At 30.5% G+C, this 21,098-nt stretch overlaps 2 protein-coding genes across 3 annotated transcripts; one reads left to right on the plus strand and one right to left on the minus strand.

Annotated features, from left to right (window-relative positions):
* The first annotated feature begins 1,158 nt into the window (after positions 1 to 1,158).
* On the plus strand, positions 1,159 to 2,963 carry LOC114393374 (zinc finger protein CONSTANS-LIKE 5-like). Its single transcript, XM_028354685.1, has 2 exons — positions 1,159 to 2,028; positions 2,119 to 2,963. Exons 1-2 carry the CDS (start codon positions 1,285 to 1,287, stop codon positions 2,497 to 2,499), a joined length of 1,125 nt encoding a protein of 374 aa, XP_028210486.1. The 5' UTR covers positions 1,159 to 1,284; the 3' UTR covers positions 2,500 to 2,963.
* A 12,363-nt stretch (positions 2,964 to 15,326) lies between these two features.
* On the minus strand, positions 15,327 to 19,110 carry LOC114392948 (probable receptor-like serine/threonine-protein kinase At5g57670). 2 transcript variants are annotated; one of them, XM_028354210.1, is made up of 10 exons: positions 18,884 to 19,110; positions 18,532 to 18,650; positions 18,267 to 18,385; positions 18,047 to 18,174; positions 17,559 to 17,954; positions 16,993 to 17,247; positions 16,730 to 16,887; positions 16,397 to 16,612; positions 15,913 to 16,062; positions 15,327 to 15,801 (listed from the first exon to the last, which is right to left on the minus strand). In XM_028354210.1, the coding sequence occupies exons 1-10, from the start codon at positions 19,014 to 19,016 to the stop codon at positions 15,655 to 15,657; spliced, it is 1,821 nt and encodes a 606-aa protein (XP_028210011.1). In that variant the 5' UTR covers positions 19,017 to 19,110; the 3' UTR covers positions 15,327 to 15,654. The 2 variants fall into 2 exon arrangements, with proteins under 2 accessions (XP_028210011.1, XP_028210012.1); XM_028354211.1 differs by having other exon boundaries at positions 17,559 to 17,951; positions 18,884 to 19,109.
* Between the last annotated feature and the right edge of the window lie 1,988 nt (positions 19,111 to 21,098).

Consider the following 21,098-nt stretch of genomic DNA (forward strand, 5'->3'; position numbering starts at 1 on the left):
TCAGCTTGTAAAATTCTGCAAAAATCTTATAAACTCAGAAAATAAAATGAACAAAATTATCTGTAAGAGATGAAAGGAAATTGGAACTTGACAAAAAATATTTTTCATTTGGCATGTACCACAAATTAAATTTACTTACAGTTTAATTAGCATCAACTTAAAAGAAAAATGTTTGGAGAACACACTAAGCAATTACATAAACAAAAAATATCAATTAAAATCCAAACTTTAAACTTGTGCATTCTCTCTCCTATATCTCATTTTACCCATGTGGGCTTGCTGTTGCCTCTTCCTGCCAACTTTTAACATGTCACCCCTTCCCAGTTGCGTCTCCTGATATTTCGATAGATGAGTATGAGGCTCTCACTGATAGAAGGGAAAATTATATATATTCAAGAAGATATTAATGTAAAATATTTTGGTAAAGTATCATATTTAAGATACATATTATTAATTCACCAAAAAAAAGATACATATTATTAAATTAACAGATTTATCATTTTAGTGTAAAAATATTAAATAATTTTAGTATATATATCATTTATTTGATAGTAGCAAAATATTATCTATTTATTTTATATCTGTCAATATTTTAAAATAATATATATATATATATATATATACTACATAAATTATCACATCATTTAAGAATTAAAATCATCCATCATTTACTATATCATTTTTAACAACCCGTCAAAATATCTTTCATTAAAAAACAAAATCACGATGATTAATCACTTAAACAAACAATATCTTAAATATAACGAATTTTAATGATGTCCATAAACTTGAGATCCCGACAATATAAAAAAAGACACAAAAATATTTTATCTTCTTTTCGTTTTTTCCAAAAAGATGACCAGTTGAAAAAGAAATTCATCCTCTTTAATCTTTTTCTATTATCTTACTAATACTAAAAAAAATGTTACAAAAGCATTTAAAAGAAGTGTGATTGCATATAATATCCGTGACGGGCCCACGTCGGCACAGACACAACACGATGACAACTACTACTGCGCAATACATATCTATTCTAATATTGCTGGTCTGAGCGAACCATTTACGTGGCCAAGAGCGCACCACGTGTCCCGCATTCATTCGTCATCACCTAGATTTCCTCCCTAGGACTAGTCACTAATATAGATAATAGAAAAACCGCACCCGAAGAAATCAACTCACTCACTCATTCAAGTCGCTAATCCTAGTTCCTTCAACTCCTCGCTGGCAACAACAGCAGTACTACCATTAGCCGCGTTTTTCAAAAGTGATTTTCGAGAATTAGCGATGGGAATTGAAAGAGGAGGCTTCAAGGGATTCAGGAGCGCCTGGAGCGTGCCGCCCAAGCCGTGCGATTCCTGCAAGCTGGCTTCGGCGGCGCTTTTCTGCCGCCCCGATTCCGCGTTTCTCTGCATCGCCTGCGATTCCAACATTCACTGCTCGAACAAACTCGCGTCGCGCCACGAGCGCGTGTGGATGTGTGAGGTGTGCGAGCAGGCACCCGCTGCTGTCACGTGCAAGGCCGACGCCGCCGCCCTCTGCGTCACGTGTGACTCCGACATCCACTCCGCGAACCCCCTCGCGCAACGCCACGAGCGCGTCCCCGTGGAACCTTTCTTTGACTCCGCTGAGTCCATAGTGAAAGCCTCTGCTGCAGCCACCTTCGGGTTCATTGTCCCATCCGACGACGGCGGCGCCTCCGACGCTTTCGCCCCCGATGACTCCGACGCCGCCGCGTGGCTCATCCCGAACCCTAATTTCGGGTCCAAGCTCATGGACGCCCCCGAAATCAAGTCCAAGGAGATATTCTTCTCTGAAATGGACCCCTTCCTCGATTTTGATTACTCAAACTCCTTCCAAAACAACAACAGCGCCGGAAACGACAGCGTCGTTCCAGTTCAAAAACCCTCTCTCGCCCCTCCCCTAATCAATAATCACCACCACCACCAATCAGAAACTTGCTTCGACGTCGATTTTTGTCGCTCGAAGCTCTCCTCCTTTAACTACCCTTCCAATTCTCTTAGCCAAAGCGTGAGTACTAAAAACACAACTTAAATTTAGCGACGGAAACTATTTTTTGATGACGGAATTTTCTAAAAAAAAAATAAATTTATGTGACAGGTTTCGTCGTCGTCGCTTGATGTTGGAGTGGTGCCGGACGGGAACACGGTGTCAGACATGTCGTATTCTTTTGGTCGGAACAGTTCGGATTCGAGTGGGATTGTTGTTGTGTCAGGAAATAGTGTGGGGCAAGGTGCGACGCAGTTGTGTGGAATGGATCGGGAAGCGAGGGTACTGCGATACAGAGAGAAAAGGAAGAACCGAAAATTCGAGAAGACAATTCGATACGCATCGCGAAAAGCATATGCGGAAACCCGGCCCAGGATAAAAGGCCGCTTCGCCAAACGAACAGAAATTGACTCGGATGTGGAGCGTCTCTATAGCCCTGGCCCTGCGGTGCTCATGCTGGACACTCCATACGGCGTCGTACCATCGTTTTAGTTAATTTCAAAATGAAGAAACGATGGAGTGCATGAATCTTAGAATAATGATTAGCGATTCTGTGGGATTGTTAGGGGAAAAAGGTGAAGAATCGAATCGGTACGAACGTGATTCTTAGCTGGAGCGCGATGGGGGAAGATTATTGTGAAGATTTGTCTCGATCGACCAGAAAAGCCCGTTTACTTTTTATAAAAAAAAAAAAAAACTTTTAAAAGGGGGCTGCTGTTTCATATTCACCTCGTGTAGAATTAGAATCTGTACTGTAAACTCTTTTCACTGCCTTGCCTTCTGTCTTTTTTTAGTATAAAAGTGTCTTTTTTCTATCAGCCAGATCACGGATCTCTTCCTCCGTTCCTGTTGGCTGTCACTCCCAACTATATTTATCATATCACTTTTTTATTATATGATGATCATCAAAGCCTTTGTTTTATCAACGAGTTATATGCATTCTATGCTCACCCCAAGTCAAGTTTCGGCTTTTGATTCCCTAAAATTCGTTTGAGAAATGCTTGTACTTTTATTTAGTCTTTTATGTAAATATTTCAAATATTGTTCAGCATTTTAATTCCAAGAGTATAATTACATTTAATAATTATTCTTTCACTTTATTAATGATCTTTTTTTATATAGATTCTAAGAGACACATAAATTTATAAGCAATAGTATCTTTTTAATTACTAATTTATCATTACTAACTAGGATTATCCTAGTCATGAGAAGTTTGAATGAGATTTCAATTCAAATTTCCTTGTTGTCAATGTAAATAATAGAAAAAAAGGTAATGATATGGATTAAAAGGAAACGAAGGAAGGATATGCTTAAGAGGGAAAAAATGTTTATTCATGTGTGTGGTTATAACTATGTGTAATACAAATATTACACGTTAAAGATGTGTTTGGGTGTTGAAAGTCTTTAACAAGAGTCAAACATCAACACTTGTACAACATGTGCACTATGTGTGTTTGATACATTATTCATGTGTTCAAACTAAAAAAGAAAAATACAACTCTAAAACATTGAATTGAGGACATGACTTGAATATGGTTCCAAAATTTAGATGATACTCTTAATTAATTAGTTGGATAAGAAGAGGAACACCACTAGTGCCAACAATTTCAATTGACAAAAAAATATAATTAACTTTAACCTTCTAAAAATAGTAAAAATGAAATTTTAGGTACTTTAAGAAAATCTTTCCACATACATTGTCACAAAAATCTGCACTTTCTCAATTTTCCTAGTCTTTGTTTTTGTTTTGGTCCACTTCTTTCATATTTCTTTCTCCATTTTTATTTTCATCTCATTGTTTTTGAGCAACCTTGTCTTCATAGTGTCTTCATGGCTTCGAATTTCATCTTCACCTCCTTTTCAATTGACATATTTATTTAATATTATGTTTGTGCCTTCCATCTTCATCTTCATGCTCTGATTGTGTTTTCTATCTTCATTTTCATGCTTTGGTCGTGTCTTCCATTTTCACCTTCATCTTGCTGTATATGTAATAACAATGCCAAAAAAAAATTATATATCTTCTCGATTTATAACTTAAAATAGTGAATCCATAATCATTTAGTGCCATATATAGCTTCCATCTTCATTTTCACACTCTCCACTGTTTTTTAGTGTATCATAAACTTTTTTTATTGAATTATTTTTTTCATTCGAGGTTTGGTAGTCATTGAAGGTGAAAAACATAATTCAATAGTTCATCATCTTATTTTAGATTTATTATTATTATTATTATTAAAAAAATTGTTAAAATTGTGTGATAATCTCTCCCAGTATTTTTTTTTAGAATCTTTATCATAAAAATTAACAATTTCTATTGACATAATGATAAATATATAAAGGAAAATGCTAACCAATTTTCCAAGGGCAATAATTAAAGAATCAAAACTGGATTTTTTTTTATTGAAAAGTTTAACAATCCAATCTTTTGTGTTTTACAAAGCAATACCAACATAATTTTCAATAAAAATATTTCTTAACCACATATGCATTCTGATTATCAATTTAAACAAATACAAACATAGGCACAGTCAATATATATGTGCTTACGTTCATGTTATATGTGTTGTGTCTCATGGCTATAAGTGGCTCATGTTTTAATTTTTGTTCATATTAAAATTGAAGTTGTATTTATTTAAAAAATAATTATAAATTATTTGAGGTTATTAGTTCACAATTACTAAGTATATTTATTAATTTTTTAAAACAAGTATTAAATATTTCCCTTTATAATATCTTATACTTATTTTGAAATTATTGTCTTTAGTTAACATTCAACAATTAAGAGATCATTAGTTGATTTAAAAAATAATTATACTTTGACTAAAACTCCCTTTTATTTAATATTCACTTGTTTCATTTAGCTAGTAAAAATAACTTGAATGTGATTAAAAAAACAGACCAAACCTTGAATTTCTAAAATGACAATAGTTTTGCAGTAGAGAATATATATATATATATATATATATATATATATATATATTTGAAACAAAGAGAATAATATATTTTGTTATGCCTTAAAGATGTTTATTAATAATTGCTTATTCAACTAGTAGGTATCTCACATCATACAAGCATTTAAAATCTAAAGTAATATTTAAAAACTAAAATTATAAAAATATAGTTAAATTTATGACTTAAAAAAAAGGGCATGTTTTATTTGAGAGTAAAAGGTTAAATTTGTGTGTGTGAAAAAAAATATTATTAATGATAAATAATTTAGAGAAAAACGCAAGTTTTAGTTTGATATGTTTGGAAATTTGTTAAGGGTTGATTTGGTAGGATGGAAGAAAATAGAATGAAAAATAATTAAAAATAATTAAAAATATTTAAAAAAAATTAATTTTTTTTCTCATTCATTCAGACCAAACACACAAATATACCTATAAGGTTAATATAACAGTGAAGAAAGAAAGTGAGAGATTTCACACTCTCACTAATTAAAAAAACTGACAATTAATAACTAATATTTTAAAAAAAACACACACACACAAAGATTGAAATCAACAGTAACACCTACCATCGTTTGACTTGTTACAGACTTGCATATATATAATTTAAGTATCTCGTTGGGTGACAGGAAAATCACGTTTCTTTCGTTGAAAAATCTATTTGAACAGTGTTTTATGTGTTAGGTAGGTTGGTATCTAGTTAAGTGTCTGTTTGAATTTTTATTCAAAATGTTTCAAATTATTGGTATATTTTTTCTATTCTTACTAATAAAAAAAGTGTAACATTAATTAATTTTATATAAGACTTATGATTTTTTTAATTATACATAATTGTATGTTTTGATACGATTCTATTTAGTAACTAGATAAAATTAGATATTCTAACAAAATCTTTAAAATATTATTTCAAATACTCATTATTTTAACATAAATCCAGCGAAAATCTATAACTCAATCATTTGAATCTGATAACTTGTATGTTTGGCTAAGTCGCGATTGAAGACTTTTCAAGTCAATTAATACAACTATTGACATTCCGGATAGTTTTCCTTTAATACTTTTGGAGCTGTTGATTTCTTTTTATCGGGATGGTAGTTTTATTTTTTAACAATAGGATGATAGTTTATTATAAGATTCAGAATATACTTTTTTTTTATCAAAAAAATATTTAGTTGTGTTGGATTCCCATGACTCATCAACGTCATCATCCTTAAAATAGACTTTAATACTCAAAGAATATTAACATAAATATTTATAAATTATTATGTAACAAGATTCTCACATTAACATAAAAATCAAACTAATATTTTTATGGAATATCAATTTATTATTTAGTAATTGGATAATTCTTTGTAGACAAGTTAAGAATATTTTAAAAAAGCTGGTTGAAGAGTATTTATTTATTAAATGAGTTTTGATCTCTTCTAAAAAAAATGTACTTTTGATCTAAATATCTTTGTATATACGATAAATTAGAATAGTTATTTTGAAGGAGAACATATTTAAATGTAATTCTTTTACAAGAGTGTTTAGGGTGTTTTTTTAAGGTTTAAATATTTTTTTTATTTTTAATATATACTTAAATTTTATATTTGGTCTCTAATAATTTTTTCCTTTACAATAGGTTCTGACATATGAAAACTATTGTAATAGGTCCTTATCGTTAGAAGGGTTCCGTTAGATGTTCACGTGGTTGTTAACATGACACACCAACCAGCACTATGATGCCACGTGTTCTCCAAGTTTGAGTAAAGGTTCCAATTAAGAAATGGATTTTTCTTTTAAAAACATAATTAGCAAATACAATGAGGATCTTGACGTTGACACAAAAAGCATCGTGGTTGTGGTCGCGGATCTAGCAATGTCGGCACCAGTGGCATCCCAGATGTGGAGGGTGTAATCGTCGAAGGCAGAGCATATCTAATGGGAATTAGAAATGCCTTCAAAGTGGTCGATGTGTTGGAGGAGGGTGGGGGTGGCTCAACAGATTTTGTTGTGGGAGAACTTGATGCACCAAATTATGCTTTTGTGGCTCGTTAGGGTTTTCAAGTGGTGGTACGACTTGAAGGTTTGGTTGCTCTACTGCTCGTGGTTGTTCTCATCATTGCCACCACGTTCAATGGTAGACCCTCGCGCCTGTACCAAAGTCATGAGGTAAACACCGCAGTGGTCACTCACGAAGAGGGAATGTTAGTGATTGAAAAACTAAGGATTCTCTGTGAGTAGATTAAAAGCTCAACCCCATCGAATACAAAATTATTCTCATCACCTCCAACATCATCGGTATCGGCCACCAAAAACTTTAATATTGCAAATTATCTCGACCTCAATAATACATCTAGTTCTTGGCAACCATCAAGTTTTCACTAACTTATCAAAGTTACGAGTATTGTTTACTGTCACTTTTGGTTGTTACACTTGCAAGCTTTACCCTAAACTTGACTTAAACCAAATATTATTTATCCTACTAAGTCACTGCTGGCTCTAAACAAATCGTTAAGATTTGTTGAAAAAGTAGTCACTGACTAAAGTATGATTATCTAACAGACGGATATATCACGTAACACTTTTAGTCTTTTATCTTAAGGTATACAAGGTGTTTTGAAAGTTTTGTATATTTACAAGAATTCCCAAAAAACTTTACAAGAAAGAATAAAAGAATGATTCATGTAGATGCTTCATATCTTATTTATTTAAAACTTCTTCTTTATATAGTCTTTATCTTCAAGTATCTGTTGTCTCTCAACGATTGAATTTTTTGCCCTGTTCTTTGTCTGATGTCTTTAGTCCGTTGGAGCACTTAATGCATTAAACACACGTCCCTTTTTCATGCAAAATATATGTTGATAAGATAATGTGTTTTGTACTTCAGCAAGGAAGTCACTTCTTTCATCAGAGTATATTTGCAACAATAGAGTACGCCTTTTGATGAGAATGAGTGTCTTTGAGATTGTGAGCTTCTTTTATTCTTCATAGAACTTTGACAGATCCTAAGAGAATATTTTCTGCATGAAAGAATCCCAAACATAGAATATTAAATGAAGGTCTTAAATATATTATTTGAATGTTATATCATATCGTCTTACGAGTGTATCTTCTGAAAACTTTAAACGCATAGAGACAGATCATGATCTAATAACACATCAAACATAACTTTTATCCTTTATATTTATTTGCATTTAATAAAAATAATTAGGAATTCTGATTCATCTTTAAGACATAAATGTCTTTGACTTAACAATAAATATGAAGTCATGTCACACGATACATCATCAACTTACATGTCATATTTAATCTTATATGACACTAGAAGTGGCTTATTGATGTGTCAAGTTAACAGACACTTCAACACTAACGATATTTTTCTAACAACAATGACTTATTATAAAAGTTTTCAAATGTCAAGGACTAATTGCAAAGAAAAATTTATTAGAAACCAAATACAAAATTTGAGTATATATTAGGGATAAAAAATATATTTAAACATTTTTTAAAGAGTGTTTTTTGAAATTTTTTAACATATCATATCTTTAAATTAGAATATGTTTATCTATTTATTTTTATTTCTAAATTAAATTTATTATTTTAAAATTTTATCAATAGTCATAAAAAAATCTTGTATCACATTATAACTTATTTATTATAAATCTAAAATATAATTTATATGTTCAAATATCTATTTATTATATTTTAATTATAATATGATTTATATAATTTTAAAAAAATGTTTAGTATAAATTTTAGTTATACGAAATAAATACTTATCTTGTGGATTGCATAAGCTAAAATACTAATAAATAATTATTTATAAAATAATCGTTAAAATAGATGCACGTCCATCTAGCCATCTATCATGTAACATAAACTATAAGTTATTTAATAAATAATTAATGTTCCTAGCACTCCTCTAAATTTAAATGAAAACAAATCATATAAAATTAATTGTGTTACATTGAATAAATATCACGACAATGTCTCAAATGCATACGTGTTAAATAACACAATATTTAAATAAATAATAAAACATAAAACTAACTATTATATATGAATTTTTATGCGTTAAAATGTCAATTATCTTATGAGTTAAAACTAACTATTATATATGAATTTTTTATGTGTTAAAATATCAATTATTTTAAAATGAAGAGAGTACTTTATAAAGAAATCATTAAATAAAAATAAAATATGTTTAATATCTCATAAATATAAGAAGCATTAAATACTTATCATATAAAATAAACAGAAAGATTAATACAGGAATGTTGTGAGAAAGGTTTAGAATTATTATATTTATATATATACAATGCAATTGTCCTTCATTAATCACTGTCCCCACTAACTTTTGAACTTGCTCCTCCAATGGACTTATGCCTGATGCCTGTAGTTGTGAGAAAGGATCAAATTGGCGTTGATTGATCAATCTACCTACTACTGTTTCCTTGTTTTGATTTTCTGAACTTCACTCTTAAATTCGAAAGCAATAGTAACGACATCATCTTCAGACTATGGTCAATGTGCTTGGTTGTTACTCCAACAGAATAATGCAGCGCGGTTTTCTTAAAACAAAGAAAAGGTTTCATCTCCAAAAAGATCTCTGATACACCCAATCGGAAGCTCTCAGTTGACTAACCCAAATCTAGTTGTTAAACTGTATGTAAACTAGGAAATAAGTGCCCAAAAGTTTCATGTCCTCAAATTTAGCAAATAACGAACTCGCATCGCAAAGTTCAGAGTTTTCCAAGTTTTTTTTCTCTCACGGTTTTACTGAGTAATGATAAGGAATTTTAAAATAGTATTTCTTTTATTAAAATATATGATATTGAATATTATTAATATACCTTTACTACGATTTTTAATAAAAAAATTTACTGTCTGGTTAGTATAAAAAATTATAAATATTCATAGAAATCACTTATACTAATTTACTGTCTCCTTTTCCATTTTTCAATAAAAAATTGATATGTGGATGAAAATGACAATTTTCTGTTTCTATCTCTTGTTTGCTATTTTTTCCATTGAAGTATTATTTTTCTATTGAGAAAACAAGAAAGGAAACACATGAATTGGATGCTCTTTATAGTAAATTTAATGCTTTTTGATAGTTCAGGTATTTTTGTGAGACATGCACAAAAGAATAATTTGACCGATCCACATAAATAAAATTTGATAAAAAATTATTTTCATACATGATCAAAGAATAGTTCAAGTATATAAATTGTTACTTCCTCCCTATATATAAAATTCGTTTGACAAATTTGTTTTTTCTTATTTATAAGATTCTTTTTAAATTAATTTTTTATTAATTATTTATTTTATCAACTAACCTGAATTACATATATCTTTTTTAGTTAATAAACAATGAATAATATAAATTAATCAGATAAACTCCTTTTCTCACGTGAATAGAGAAAAATAATAATTTTCTTTCTACAAATTACCAAGATAAAGAAATAATAATTTTCTTTCTACAAATTAATTAATGAGATAAAAATTAATAAAGTGAAAAAAGATAATAAGTTGTAACAATTTTAAGGATAATTTTGAATATAATAATGCAATGCCATTATCTATTATTAATTAATATATTTTAAATTAAATAAAAATATTTGTTTATTACTACATTGTTGACGTCCTTTTGAAGACGAAAATTTCATTCTTGGAGAACTGGTTACAATTTGGATTCATTCAATTATCAGCATCAAGCAACCAATTATTTATATATATATATATATATATATATATATATATATATTATTTTTTTTTTCTGTTGAAGAAAACTGAAAACTGATATGGATAGTGGCAGGCTGCGTTTTATCTGAATATGGGATAGAACAATGAAGACGAAAAGGTGTCGGTTACTTGTTTCACGTGGGGTCACTGTCAAATGGGCTACAAGGTGGCCCCGGCCCACACCCCCTTCACGTGCGCCACCCGTCCAAACCATCCCCTTGTGGCCCAACTTGTCTCGTTGCAGCACCACTGTCCAGTGTGGTCCATTCAAGTTTTTGTCTATCATCAATCCCACTATAGACTATAGAGGAGCCCACAATGTTATGTTACGGTTTGCATAGTCAACACAACACTTGGCTTGGGATATCATTCACCAATACATCACCAGTTTAATGTTTATATACTCTAAAAAAAAAAATAGTTTTATATTATCATATAATCATAAATTATTGTTTAAATTATTTTAAAAAGTTAATTAATTGTAATTGAGTAATTGTGTATTACACTTCTAATACATAACCTTCTTTCCCTTATATTATTGTAATACTATAAACATGTAAAACAAAATAGAGATGCATAGTAAGTAATTCCCGACAGCAACATGTAACATATCCACATCTTGATTCGGGCGTTGGGACTCCACAAATCTAGTAAGACACATAACATGTTAGGGTTTGGTCTATTGGTCTCCTCCTATTGCATGTAATTGTTTGATCTCAATTTAGAATGGTTGTTTTCTTGGTAAGGATTGAGGCATTGTGTAAGAAAGTTACATCCATTGAGGGACAAGGATTGAAGGGGTTGTGTTTGGATAAATATGATGCACCTTCATTTTCAACCTTCTTTATGTGCTATTTATTTCCTTGAGCTTTCAATTCGGTTTCCAATGTTACCGTGTGAAGAAGGGGTAAACTAAAATCCAAACTTAAGGTAGATGCTAGATGTGGTCCTTTCCTTTTCTTTGTTTTATGCTCTCTTGCATTTTTATTTATTTATTTGCTAGCTTGGGCTTAAGTTGGCAGAAGTTATTTTCATTTATAAGTACACTGACAAATAATATCTCATACGTGGACAAAAAAAATCTTATACATTTTTTCACGTATATTTAAATAATATAGAAAATAACTGAATTAAGATAAAGCACTTAAAATTATAAAATATGGTTAATTATTTAAATAGATTTTAAAAAATGCAGATTAAAAATATAGATGAATTTGTATACAAAAATTAAATGTTGAAATTTCGTTCCCCTGAAATGGGATTACCTATTAGTGTCAAATTTGAAGTGTGCAAGAGAAAAAGAATACTTTGTAATGCTACTAAAAATATTGTTAAGATTGCAACAATATTATATTCACTCGAGTAATCAATAATGTCATAAAATTTGTCCAACCTGTATCTAAAAAAAATTGTCCAACCATCATTTTAACTTACACATGTTAGTATTATATATACTTTAACCCTTAACACTTTTTTTTTTTCTCTCTTTCGAGTTTCCACATCTTGCTTTTGTACTAATACAAAAACTGTTGAGTAGCTTTTTTTGCTTTGCACATCATGCTTTGCACGGGAACTCTGTTCTAGAATTTTAGAAGTCTTTAAAGGAAAAATAAACCACATATCCTCTTTTATTTTTATAATCATAAAATTAAAATCTGTTCAACCATAATTTTAATTTATACATGTCAATATATTTACTTCCGTCCGCCTTCCAAAAAAAATATATTCACTTCTGTTCCTTAAACTTTTTGTCAGTTTACAGCCTGCCTTCTTACTGAAACACGGTTCTCATATTTTAAACACCTACATTGTGTTTGAATTAAAAATTTCAAAATTTAAAAGAATTTGAAATGTCTAAAATTTGAATTGTTTTGATTTTAATTTTTTTCATTTTTTAAATGCTTTGTTTGGATAAATCAATTCAAATTTTTTCTATTTTAAATTCTTTGTTTGGATAGGACAATTCAATTTTCACCATATGTAAAATTTTAATTTTATATTTTAAATAGATGAAATTTTAATATTAAACTTTATAGAACATAAACACAATTTAATTTTGAAATATTAATTAAAAGATATTTTCAATTTTTAATAATTTATAAATATAAAATATTGATAATTTTAACTAGGGTTGTTTTGCCAGACCACAATCATTGATATTTTTAAACCGGCATCAACCAAGGTTATTTTTCGGTCGACGTCAAATAGGATTTTTTTTGTCAAAGTATGTTGAGAATATTTGTCAGCTGACGTCAGTCAGAATTATTTTTTGGCTAACGTTGGTTGAGTCTATTTTTCAGCCGATGCTGGTTAGATTTTTTTACCAACGTCGGCTAGAAAAATCTAGTTGACATAAGCCAAAACACCCTAGTTAACATCAACTAAAAAATAACCCTAGCCGATATTGGTTAAAAAATAACTTTGGCTAATGTTGGCTGGAAAAACCTAATTGACGTCGGCTGAAAAATTCTAACAGGTGTCTACTCAAAAGTTAGTCATGATCGATGTCAGTAGAAAAAATCTAGCCAACGTTGACCAAAAAAATCATTGGTCAGCATCAACTGAAAAAACCTGAATGACAATGACCAAAAAAATCCTTGGCCGACGTTAGCAAAAATTTCTCATGACCGACGTTAGTGAGAAAATAACCCTAACCAACATCATCTAAAAAAAAATCTTAGCCGATATCGGCAAAAAATAGTTTTGGTTGACATTATACAAAAAAATTCTGACTGAAAAAACCTCGGCCAACGTCACTGAAAAATAACTTATGTCGATATCGGCCGTAAAAATTTTGGTCACCCATAGTTGTGAGTGTGTTGAACGAGAAAAAGTCGCGAGCAAAAATATGAGTTAGAGTAAACATCTCCAAAAAAAGAATTTCAAATTATATATTTTTTTGAAAGAATTTGAAATTCCAAAATCAAACAAAATAATTCATAAAAATACTAAAAATTAAATCTCCTTTCAAATGCTCTATCCAAACAAACTATTTTATCATAAATCATTTTAAATTCCTTGAAAAAATAAATTCTCCTATTAAATTGCTTCATCAAAACACACTACTAAGGTATGAAAAGATGAGAAATATGTTATAGTATTTTATTAGTCTTTAAAAGAAAATAAATCACATCTTCTTTTATTTTTGTAATAAATTAATAAAGGACTTTGAACTTTCTTACGGACAAAATTTAATTCAGTTAATTAAATATAATATATGATACTTATTTTTTTATTGCTACGTATAAAAGCCAAACTTGCTTACCGTTGCCAATAACGAATGGACTTTCATCTAAAATTTTCGCTCAAAGTGCAAAGCTGCAAACCAAAAATCGTTTATTCTTTAATTTTTGAGCTTTAGCTAGCTTTTTTAGCTATCTATGTGTTGAGCCCAATACAATGACCACTGGACGTAAATAAGAAATGGATGTCTAATGACCCAAGAAATATATAAAAAAAGTTTATATTCATGAATTCGAATTAAATATACCGGAGGAAAAAAATTACATTGTCAATATTTATTTTATATAGGCTTAATTGTAAAAATAATTCTCTTATTTTTTCCAACTAATTAAATTGATCTCTTATATTTTAATTCATTATTAGAATCTTTTCTTTTCTTTTCAAATTGACTATTTGAATCTTCATAAATAAAATTTGAACGTTGAATATTAATAAAAAAATATTAACGGCCAATTATATAATGACATGTGATAATTAACATTTTTGTTCTAATTTTAGTCATAAGACTCAAATAGTCAATTAAAAAAAATAGAAACTTTAATAATGAATTAAAATGTAGGGAGACTTAGTGAATTAGAAAAAATAGGAGGATTATTTTTATAATTAAGTCTTTTATATAACTAAAATTTATAATAAAAATTATTTTTTAATTTATAAATTGTATTATAATTTAAATTTAAAATAAAAAAATATTTTTAAAATATAAATTATATTTTAGATTTAATTACTATTATTGTGATAAAATGTTATTTTTAATTGTTAATATTTTTTTAAAAAGGTATTAAAATTTAATTTAAAATTAAATATGAAAAGGATATATTAAAAAAAATATAAGATGCTGACAAAAATCTCTAAAAAAACTCTTATAAATATTCTTATTAAAAATAATTTCTAAAAATGTTTTCGTTTAAAATAAATATTCTAATTTATATATTTTTTACAGAAAAAAATATATAAAGAGAATTATGTTTAAAATCATATCTAACATTATGATTAATTAAATAAAAATGCGTAAGAAAGTTAAATTTTTAACTTATACTTTTACATGGCCTAACAACAATTGACATAACTTCCAAGAGCATGTTTGTATTCGATAACAAATCCCGTTTTCTCGTTCTAAAAATTCTGTCTTTTGTGAATTGTTTTTTTTTTCTTTCAAAAATCATATATTTCAAAACGACACATTTATCCATTTGATCGATCATAAAAACAAGATCTAAGGTAGACGTGATCATGTTTTTATTATAAACAGGATGACAACTGTATATATATTTAGCGAAATGCTGGCACTATTAGGAAAGACAACTGTACAAAAATTATGTGGTTTGTTTTCATTTGCCAATCTATTCAAACATCCACTGAATGTTTTTTTTTTCCAAACAAATAGCATACACCAAAACAAAGACAAACTAATTTTTTTATAATATTTTTGTATGCAAACAACTTGGCACAGACAAGAATGTCTTTCGTATTAACAATATTTCCCTAAAATCTTCATAAAAATTATAATCCTCCCCTTCAACTCCAAAAAATAGAAAAAATCAACAAAGATAGACTAGACTGAGGTGTACAAAATAAACACACAAAAAAAGAGTCATATGATAAGTTACACAAATAAAGAACCAACCTCTGATCTAATAATGCTTATTACTTCACTCCTACCAAAAACCTAACATATATAGAGTATAGAAAGAAAATTGAAATTGAACCCAACATTTCATTCTCACAAATAATCCTCCAATGATATGTCTGAGGGTACATCATATCCGAAAACCATAGAGTAATCATCCAATTCTTCAGAAATGAACTTTGGGATCCTCCAGCCCTTTCCAATCTCACTCTCTTGGCCACTGGTTAGCAGCTCTAATACCTGTGTAAAACCAAAGAAGAAAAAACAGAAAATAAAGGAAGATTCATTTAGGTGATGTGTATCTTGTTGAGACTCAGAAACTCAAACATACGACTATTATTGTTCATTCACCTCACTCATTGGGGGACGCCACGTGGCAGTTTGTCTCACACAGTATGAAGCCGTTAGAACTACCCTATGCAGTTGCTCTCCATCATATTTTCCTTCCATTCTTGGATCAGCTAGCTCAGCAATATTCCCTGATTCCATAAGAGGCTTTGCCTATATGTTACAAAAGTATATTAATGTCTTGCTTAACCAATTTATACATGTATGTTCTAGTGGATTATGGTTCGGTAATAATTCTTAAATGGAGTAAATTTAGCATGGGACACATTAGTCCCTAATAACATAAAATTCTCACACTAATCTCTACAAAAGTGGTCACATTATTCCTTTCCAGCAGGACAAATGTGTCCCAACCAAAGATTAATGTCATCTCTATTTGCATTACTAAAATTTTCAGGAAGAATTTAAGTGCATACTCTTCCTAATTTGTTAATCAGCAACATTTGTGAATTGTGATACTCTATAAGGGAATGAAAGGTATGATTACCCATAGGAGAAGGTTTTGCTTCGATGAATCAACAGGTCTCCGTCCAGTTACAATCTCCAAAAGTAGGATTCCAAATGCAAAAACATCTGTTTTCTCATCCACGATTCCATGCATAAAGTACTCTGGCGCTAAGTATCCAAATGTGCCCTCTACGGGGATCACAGCATGGTGGGTCCACTTGTTAGGAAGCCACTTTGCAAGCCCAAAATCGGTAATCTAAATAGACGTTCAAAAAGTAAAAGTGTAAGTTGATTGAATTGAATCACGTGAAAACAATATTGTTTTACCAACTCCAAATGTTTGAATTTGATTTGAGTACTATTCTATTTCTACCTGTGGTTCATAATCAGGACCCAGAAGAACATTAGAGGCTTTAATGTCACGGTGAATTATTCGGTGTTTACAACATTTGTGAAGATAATGAAGACCCCTTGCAACACCAATGGCAATTTTGTATCTGATTGGCCAGTCTAGTGAATCTCCTGCTTTACCTGATAAATGATAATAATCCAATGCATTACTCTCAAATGACATAAAAAACAATACATGCTGAAAAATGAAATAAAATAAGGAATTGGAATACGAGACTTTTATACCATGGAGTGTAGTAGCCAAATTTCCATTTTGAGAGTAATTGAGAATCAGATAAAGCCCATTTTCAATGCAGCAGCCCACTAAAGTTGCAGTATTGGGATGGCAGACATGTCCAATAACACCCAACTCCATAAGAAACTCTTTTTCCTTGTTAGGATCCTTGTTGTCCTTGGCCAACCTCTTCACAGCAATGCTTCGTCCATCTGAAAGATCACCTTTGTATACTTCCGAGTACCCACCTCGTCCAACCAAATTATCTGTTGTTTAAAAAAAATGAAAAAGAAATTAGGACTCTTATTACAATGTTTCCTAGTAGCTTAAAATAGCTTCCAGAGCCCACAAATAATTAAAAAAAAAGAAGAAAAAACTTAGATAAAATTTCCTAAGTGATGTAAGTGTTGCTCCTATCAGAATTGAACTATCATCTTTGCTGTTCATTCAATAAAGGGTTGCATTAAAGGATAACACACATTATTGAAGAGACAGTCTAATTCTGATTAGAGAATAACAAAATTTTAAAGATACTTGAGAAAATGTATCCAAGTTTAGTTCAAAAAAACTAACATACCTCGGTGGAAGTCTTTGGTAGCATTGGATATCTGTTCATAGCTGAAGCACTTCAACAAAGGCTGACGCTTTTCATTTTTGGATATGCTAAAGTTTTTGCTTCTAAATGGTGAAGCAAGGAATGAGGCTATGAACCTGAACGAGAACTGTGGTTTTCTTATCTTGGATCGCCTCTTAGAATCCGATGACGATGGGGTATACGTGGTGCTTGAGACCCTAGTGCTGAAGGTATCATCTTCAGTGCTGTTCGATTGTCCCTCTAGACCATTTAGTACTGTTCTTGGTGAACGGTTCTGAGCCTTGCTTCCTGATATATAATCCTTTAGAACAGGGGAGGTACCCTTGCCATATTGGTTATCCTTCTTAAACCATCTTGAACTTGGTTGTCTTTTATCTGCTAGTGAAAAGATACAAGGTATCTCTTATTTAAGGGACTGGTTATCCATTGTAATTTGTATTTTGTTACATTATTTCTGAGAACTGAATTACCTTGAAAACGTGTTGAGTTTGAATTGGCACTTTGATTTGCCTTTGTAAGTCTCCCAACTGAGACCATTGTACACCCATCATGTGCATGCTCAAAGCAATACTTGGTAATTCCTTTAGAAGTTCCAATTCTAAGAAGAAAAAAAAAATCAGGTTTGTCATGCATGATCTTCATAAAGAAAATAAATAACTTTTATTACTTATTACATCACTCAGTTCATACTTATTTGTTCGGTTTCTCGAGCCACGGATAAGAAGATAGTCAGCACTGATGGACTTGGCTTCCTCCACTAAACCTTCACCAACTGAGGAATTGAGTGCTACCCTGGCCTCTAAATTAACCTGATAATGATGTTTTCATGAGCATTTAGACTTTAGTAGCTAGCATGTTGTAGTCTAACCGTTGTCTGAGAATATAAAAAAAAAAAAATTGCTGCTTTTATAGATAGGGACATTTTATAATCTTATATTTAATCCTGGTGAATTACCTGCTTAGACCAACAGCATTGTACAAATTCTCCAAGCACAGATATAACATAAGCTTTTGCCTGCCTAAGTTGTGATTGCCTTCTTCTGACCGAGACACGCTTCTTCTTGTCCGCAACAACTGTAATTTAAAAAACTTGCAGGCCATTACAACACTAACCGTTCACAGTATGAACAGATAGATGGTTTAATCTATGTCAAATTGTCAATCATTAATATTAGAATCTTAAGTTTAGTGAACTTTATCAAAACACCATTCAATAAGTGATAATGCAGGTAGTAAGCACTAAGTAATAACTAATAAAAGGCTAAATGGTTGAAAATTTTCAATTTCGGTAGAACATAGTGACTAACCAAGAACATGCACAGCCACAATGGTGTCATTTGGATTGGCTAAAACTCTTATTGCCCATGAGAGAAGCTCCTTGTTGTCATCTGGGTCTAAGGAGAGGCCAACTAGTATTTTGGCAGGGGAGGGAAGTACCATTTTCAAATGAAAATTGGCCAACAGGTTCAGTCACTGTTGTGAGTGTGTGCAGAGAAATGGAATTATTTACTCTGCTAGTTCTTGTCACACACGGATGAATGAATGCATTTTCGGCTTAAAATTACTGAATAAGTAGTGAAAGGAAGAGCATGATTAAATTCAGTTAGGGCTGTGAGGCCAACGGCCAACCTCATGTCCAATTTCTTGTTGGAGAAGCATAAATAAAAAGCCATCCTTTAAGAGTGGTAATAGGAAAACTGATTAGACTCTATTTCTCTCTCTCTCTCTGGTGACAATTAAGTGTTGTAGTTGGTTGCTTTGGGGTATAAGAAAAGTTGGTGGACACGTATTTGATTTATCTTGCTATGTAAGCCAAAAATGAAGCTCCCCTTCAAATTTAGTAAACAAAGGTACCTTTTCTTCTTGTTTTTTGGTTTTTTACTTCCATTTGGTAGGAAAGGCTATTGATCTATTTGCCACTCCCCAAAAAAGTAGAGCTTCACTCATCACTTTAACATCAATGAAACTTTGAGAGGACACTAACTGTCCTCTCTTTTCTGATGGATGAAGTGGCAACATTTCCCCTATTTCACTATCTAACTTTGTGAGGATGGCACATAGTCTTCATTATTTTTGTCATGCACAACATAATTTAGAGGGTCATAAAGTACCCTGGTGGATATAATACAACGAATTGTAGCAATAGCAGGATGAGCCGAAAATCTATGACAAATATAATAGTTGGGGCTCATAAGGATATTCTCATTAACTTGGAAAAATATAGAATTGAAAATTTTCTAAACAGATGGCCTTGTAGTGTGCTATGGAAGCATGGATTCCTTTTATAATTTTCTCCCTTCCAAGGAAGATAAGGTCATTGTAAATCCAATTATTGCTATTTCTGAATAAGAATCGCCTCTTCTGAATAAGCATGTGCGACTTTCACTTCAAGATTCGTTAAATAATAATGCTGATTTTACAACTCAGAAGTATAAAATACTGAAAAGTGGAACATGTGATGCTATTCTGTCTATATAGAGATAATCGGGGTTGCTACCAAAACAAAAAAGAAAAGTGGACTTTACATCGTAGTAGTCACAATATTTTATACTCCACATAAAATTGCGTTATTTGTTGCTCAATTTTTTGAAGCGACACTGCAATGTACTAATGTGCGTGTGGATCCCAAACGCGAAAAGAAATTTGTAACAAAGTTAATCTTTTGATGATTTAACAACACTGCATACTAACTACTGTACTATATATAAGCAATAAATTGATTTTTTTCTTTATCTTAATTATAAAAAATAATAACTAATTTTTAAACTTATCAAGGATTAATTTTTTTTATATCCTTAATTCATTGTTAATTCTAATTATTAGGTATTCACTCATTAGACAAACAAAAAGATTTACTATTCAAATTCGTTAACACATCTTCATTTCAAACATCAAACTACAATTCAACTGTTGCCATTGTTACTCTATTCGAAATTATAAGGACATTAGTCAGAATTATGTATCCTAACAATTATGTAAATGAAATTATCAAATTCATGATATGAGATATTATGTGATAAGAATTTAAGACATTTTGATATTTTTTTGTCCCGTGAAGGAGGATTGAGGAAAATCAATTTCATGAAAGATTCTATAAAAAGAGAATTAGTCTTAAAATACATCTGAGTATAAGAATTTTGGGATCTTAGGTGTCATTTTTAAAGAGACTTGATATTATATAAATGTATTAATCTCCTAGTTTTTTTATTTCAAAATTATTTATTAAAATTTTATAATCGAGCACTTCTATTATTTTACTCTTAGTAAATACAATTATTATTTCATTTGATTTTATCTTATAATATTATCTTCTCTAAAAAAGACTTATAATATTATCTATTTTAGATAAAAAAATTATTTAATTAAAAAAAACTTTTTGTAGCGGTAACAACTTTCATGGGTGAAGAATGTTTTTCAAATCTATAAGTCACAAGCAATTATTTTAAACATTAATGTGCTTCTTTATACATTGAATTGAACAAGACATAGGTAGCACACCCACAAAACAAAATCACACACACC

Source organism: Glycine soja, chromosome 17 (genome assembly GCF_004193775.1).
Source record: "Glycine soja cultivar W05 chromosome 17, ASM419377v2, whole genome shotgun sequence".
Taxonomy (NCBI): Eukaryota; Viridiplantae; Streptophyta; class Magnoliopsida; order Fabales; family Fabaceae; genus Glycine; species Glycine soja.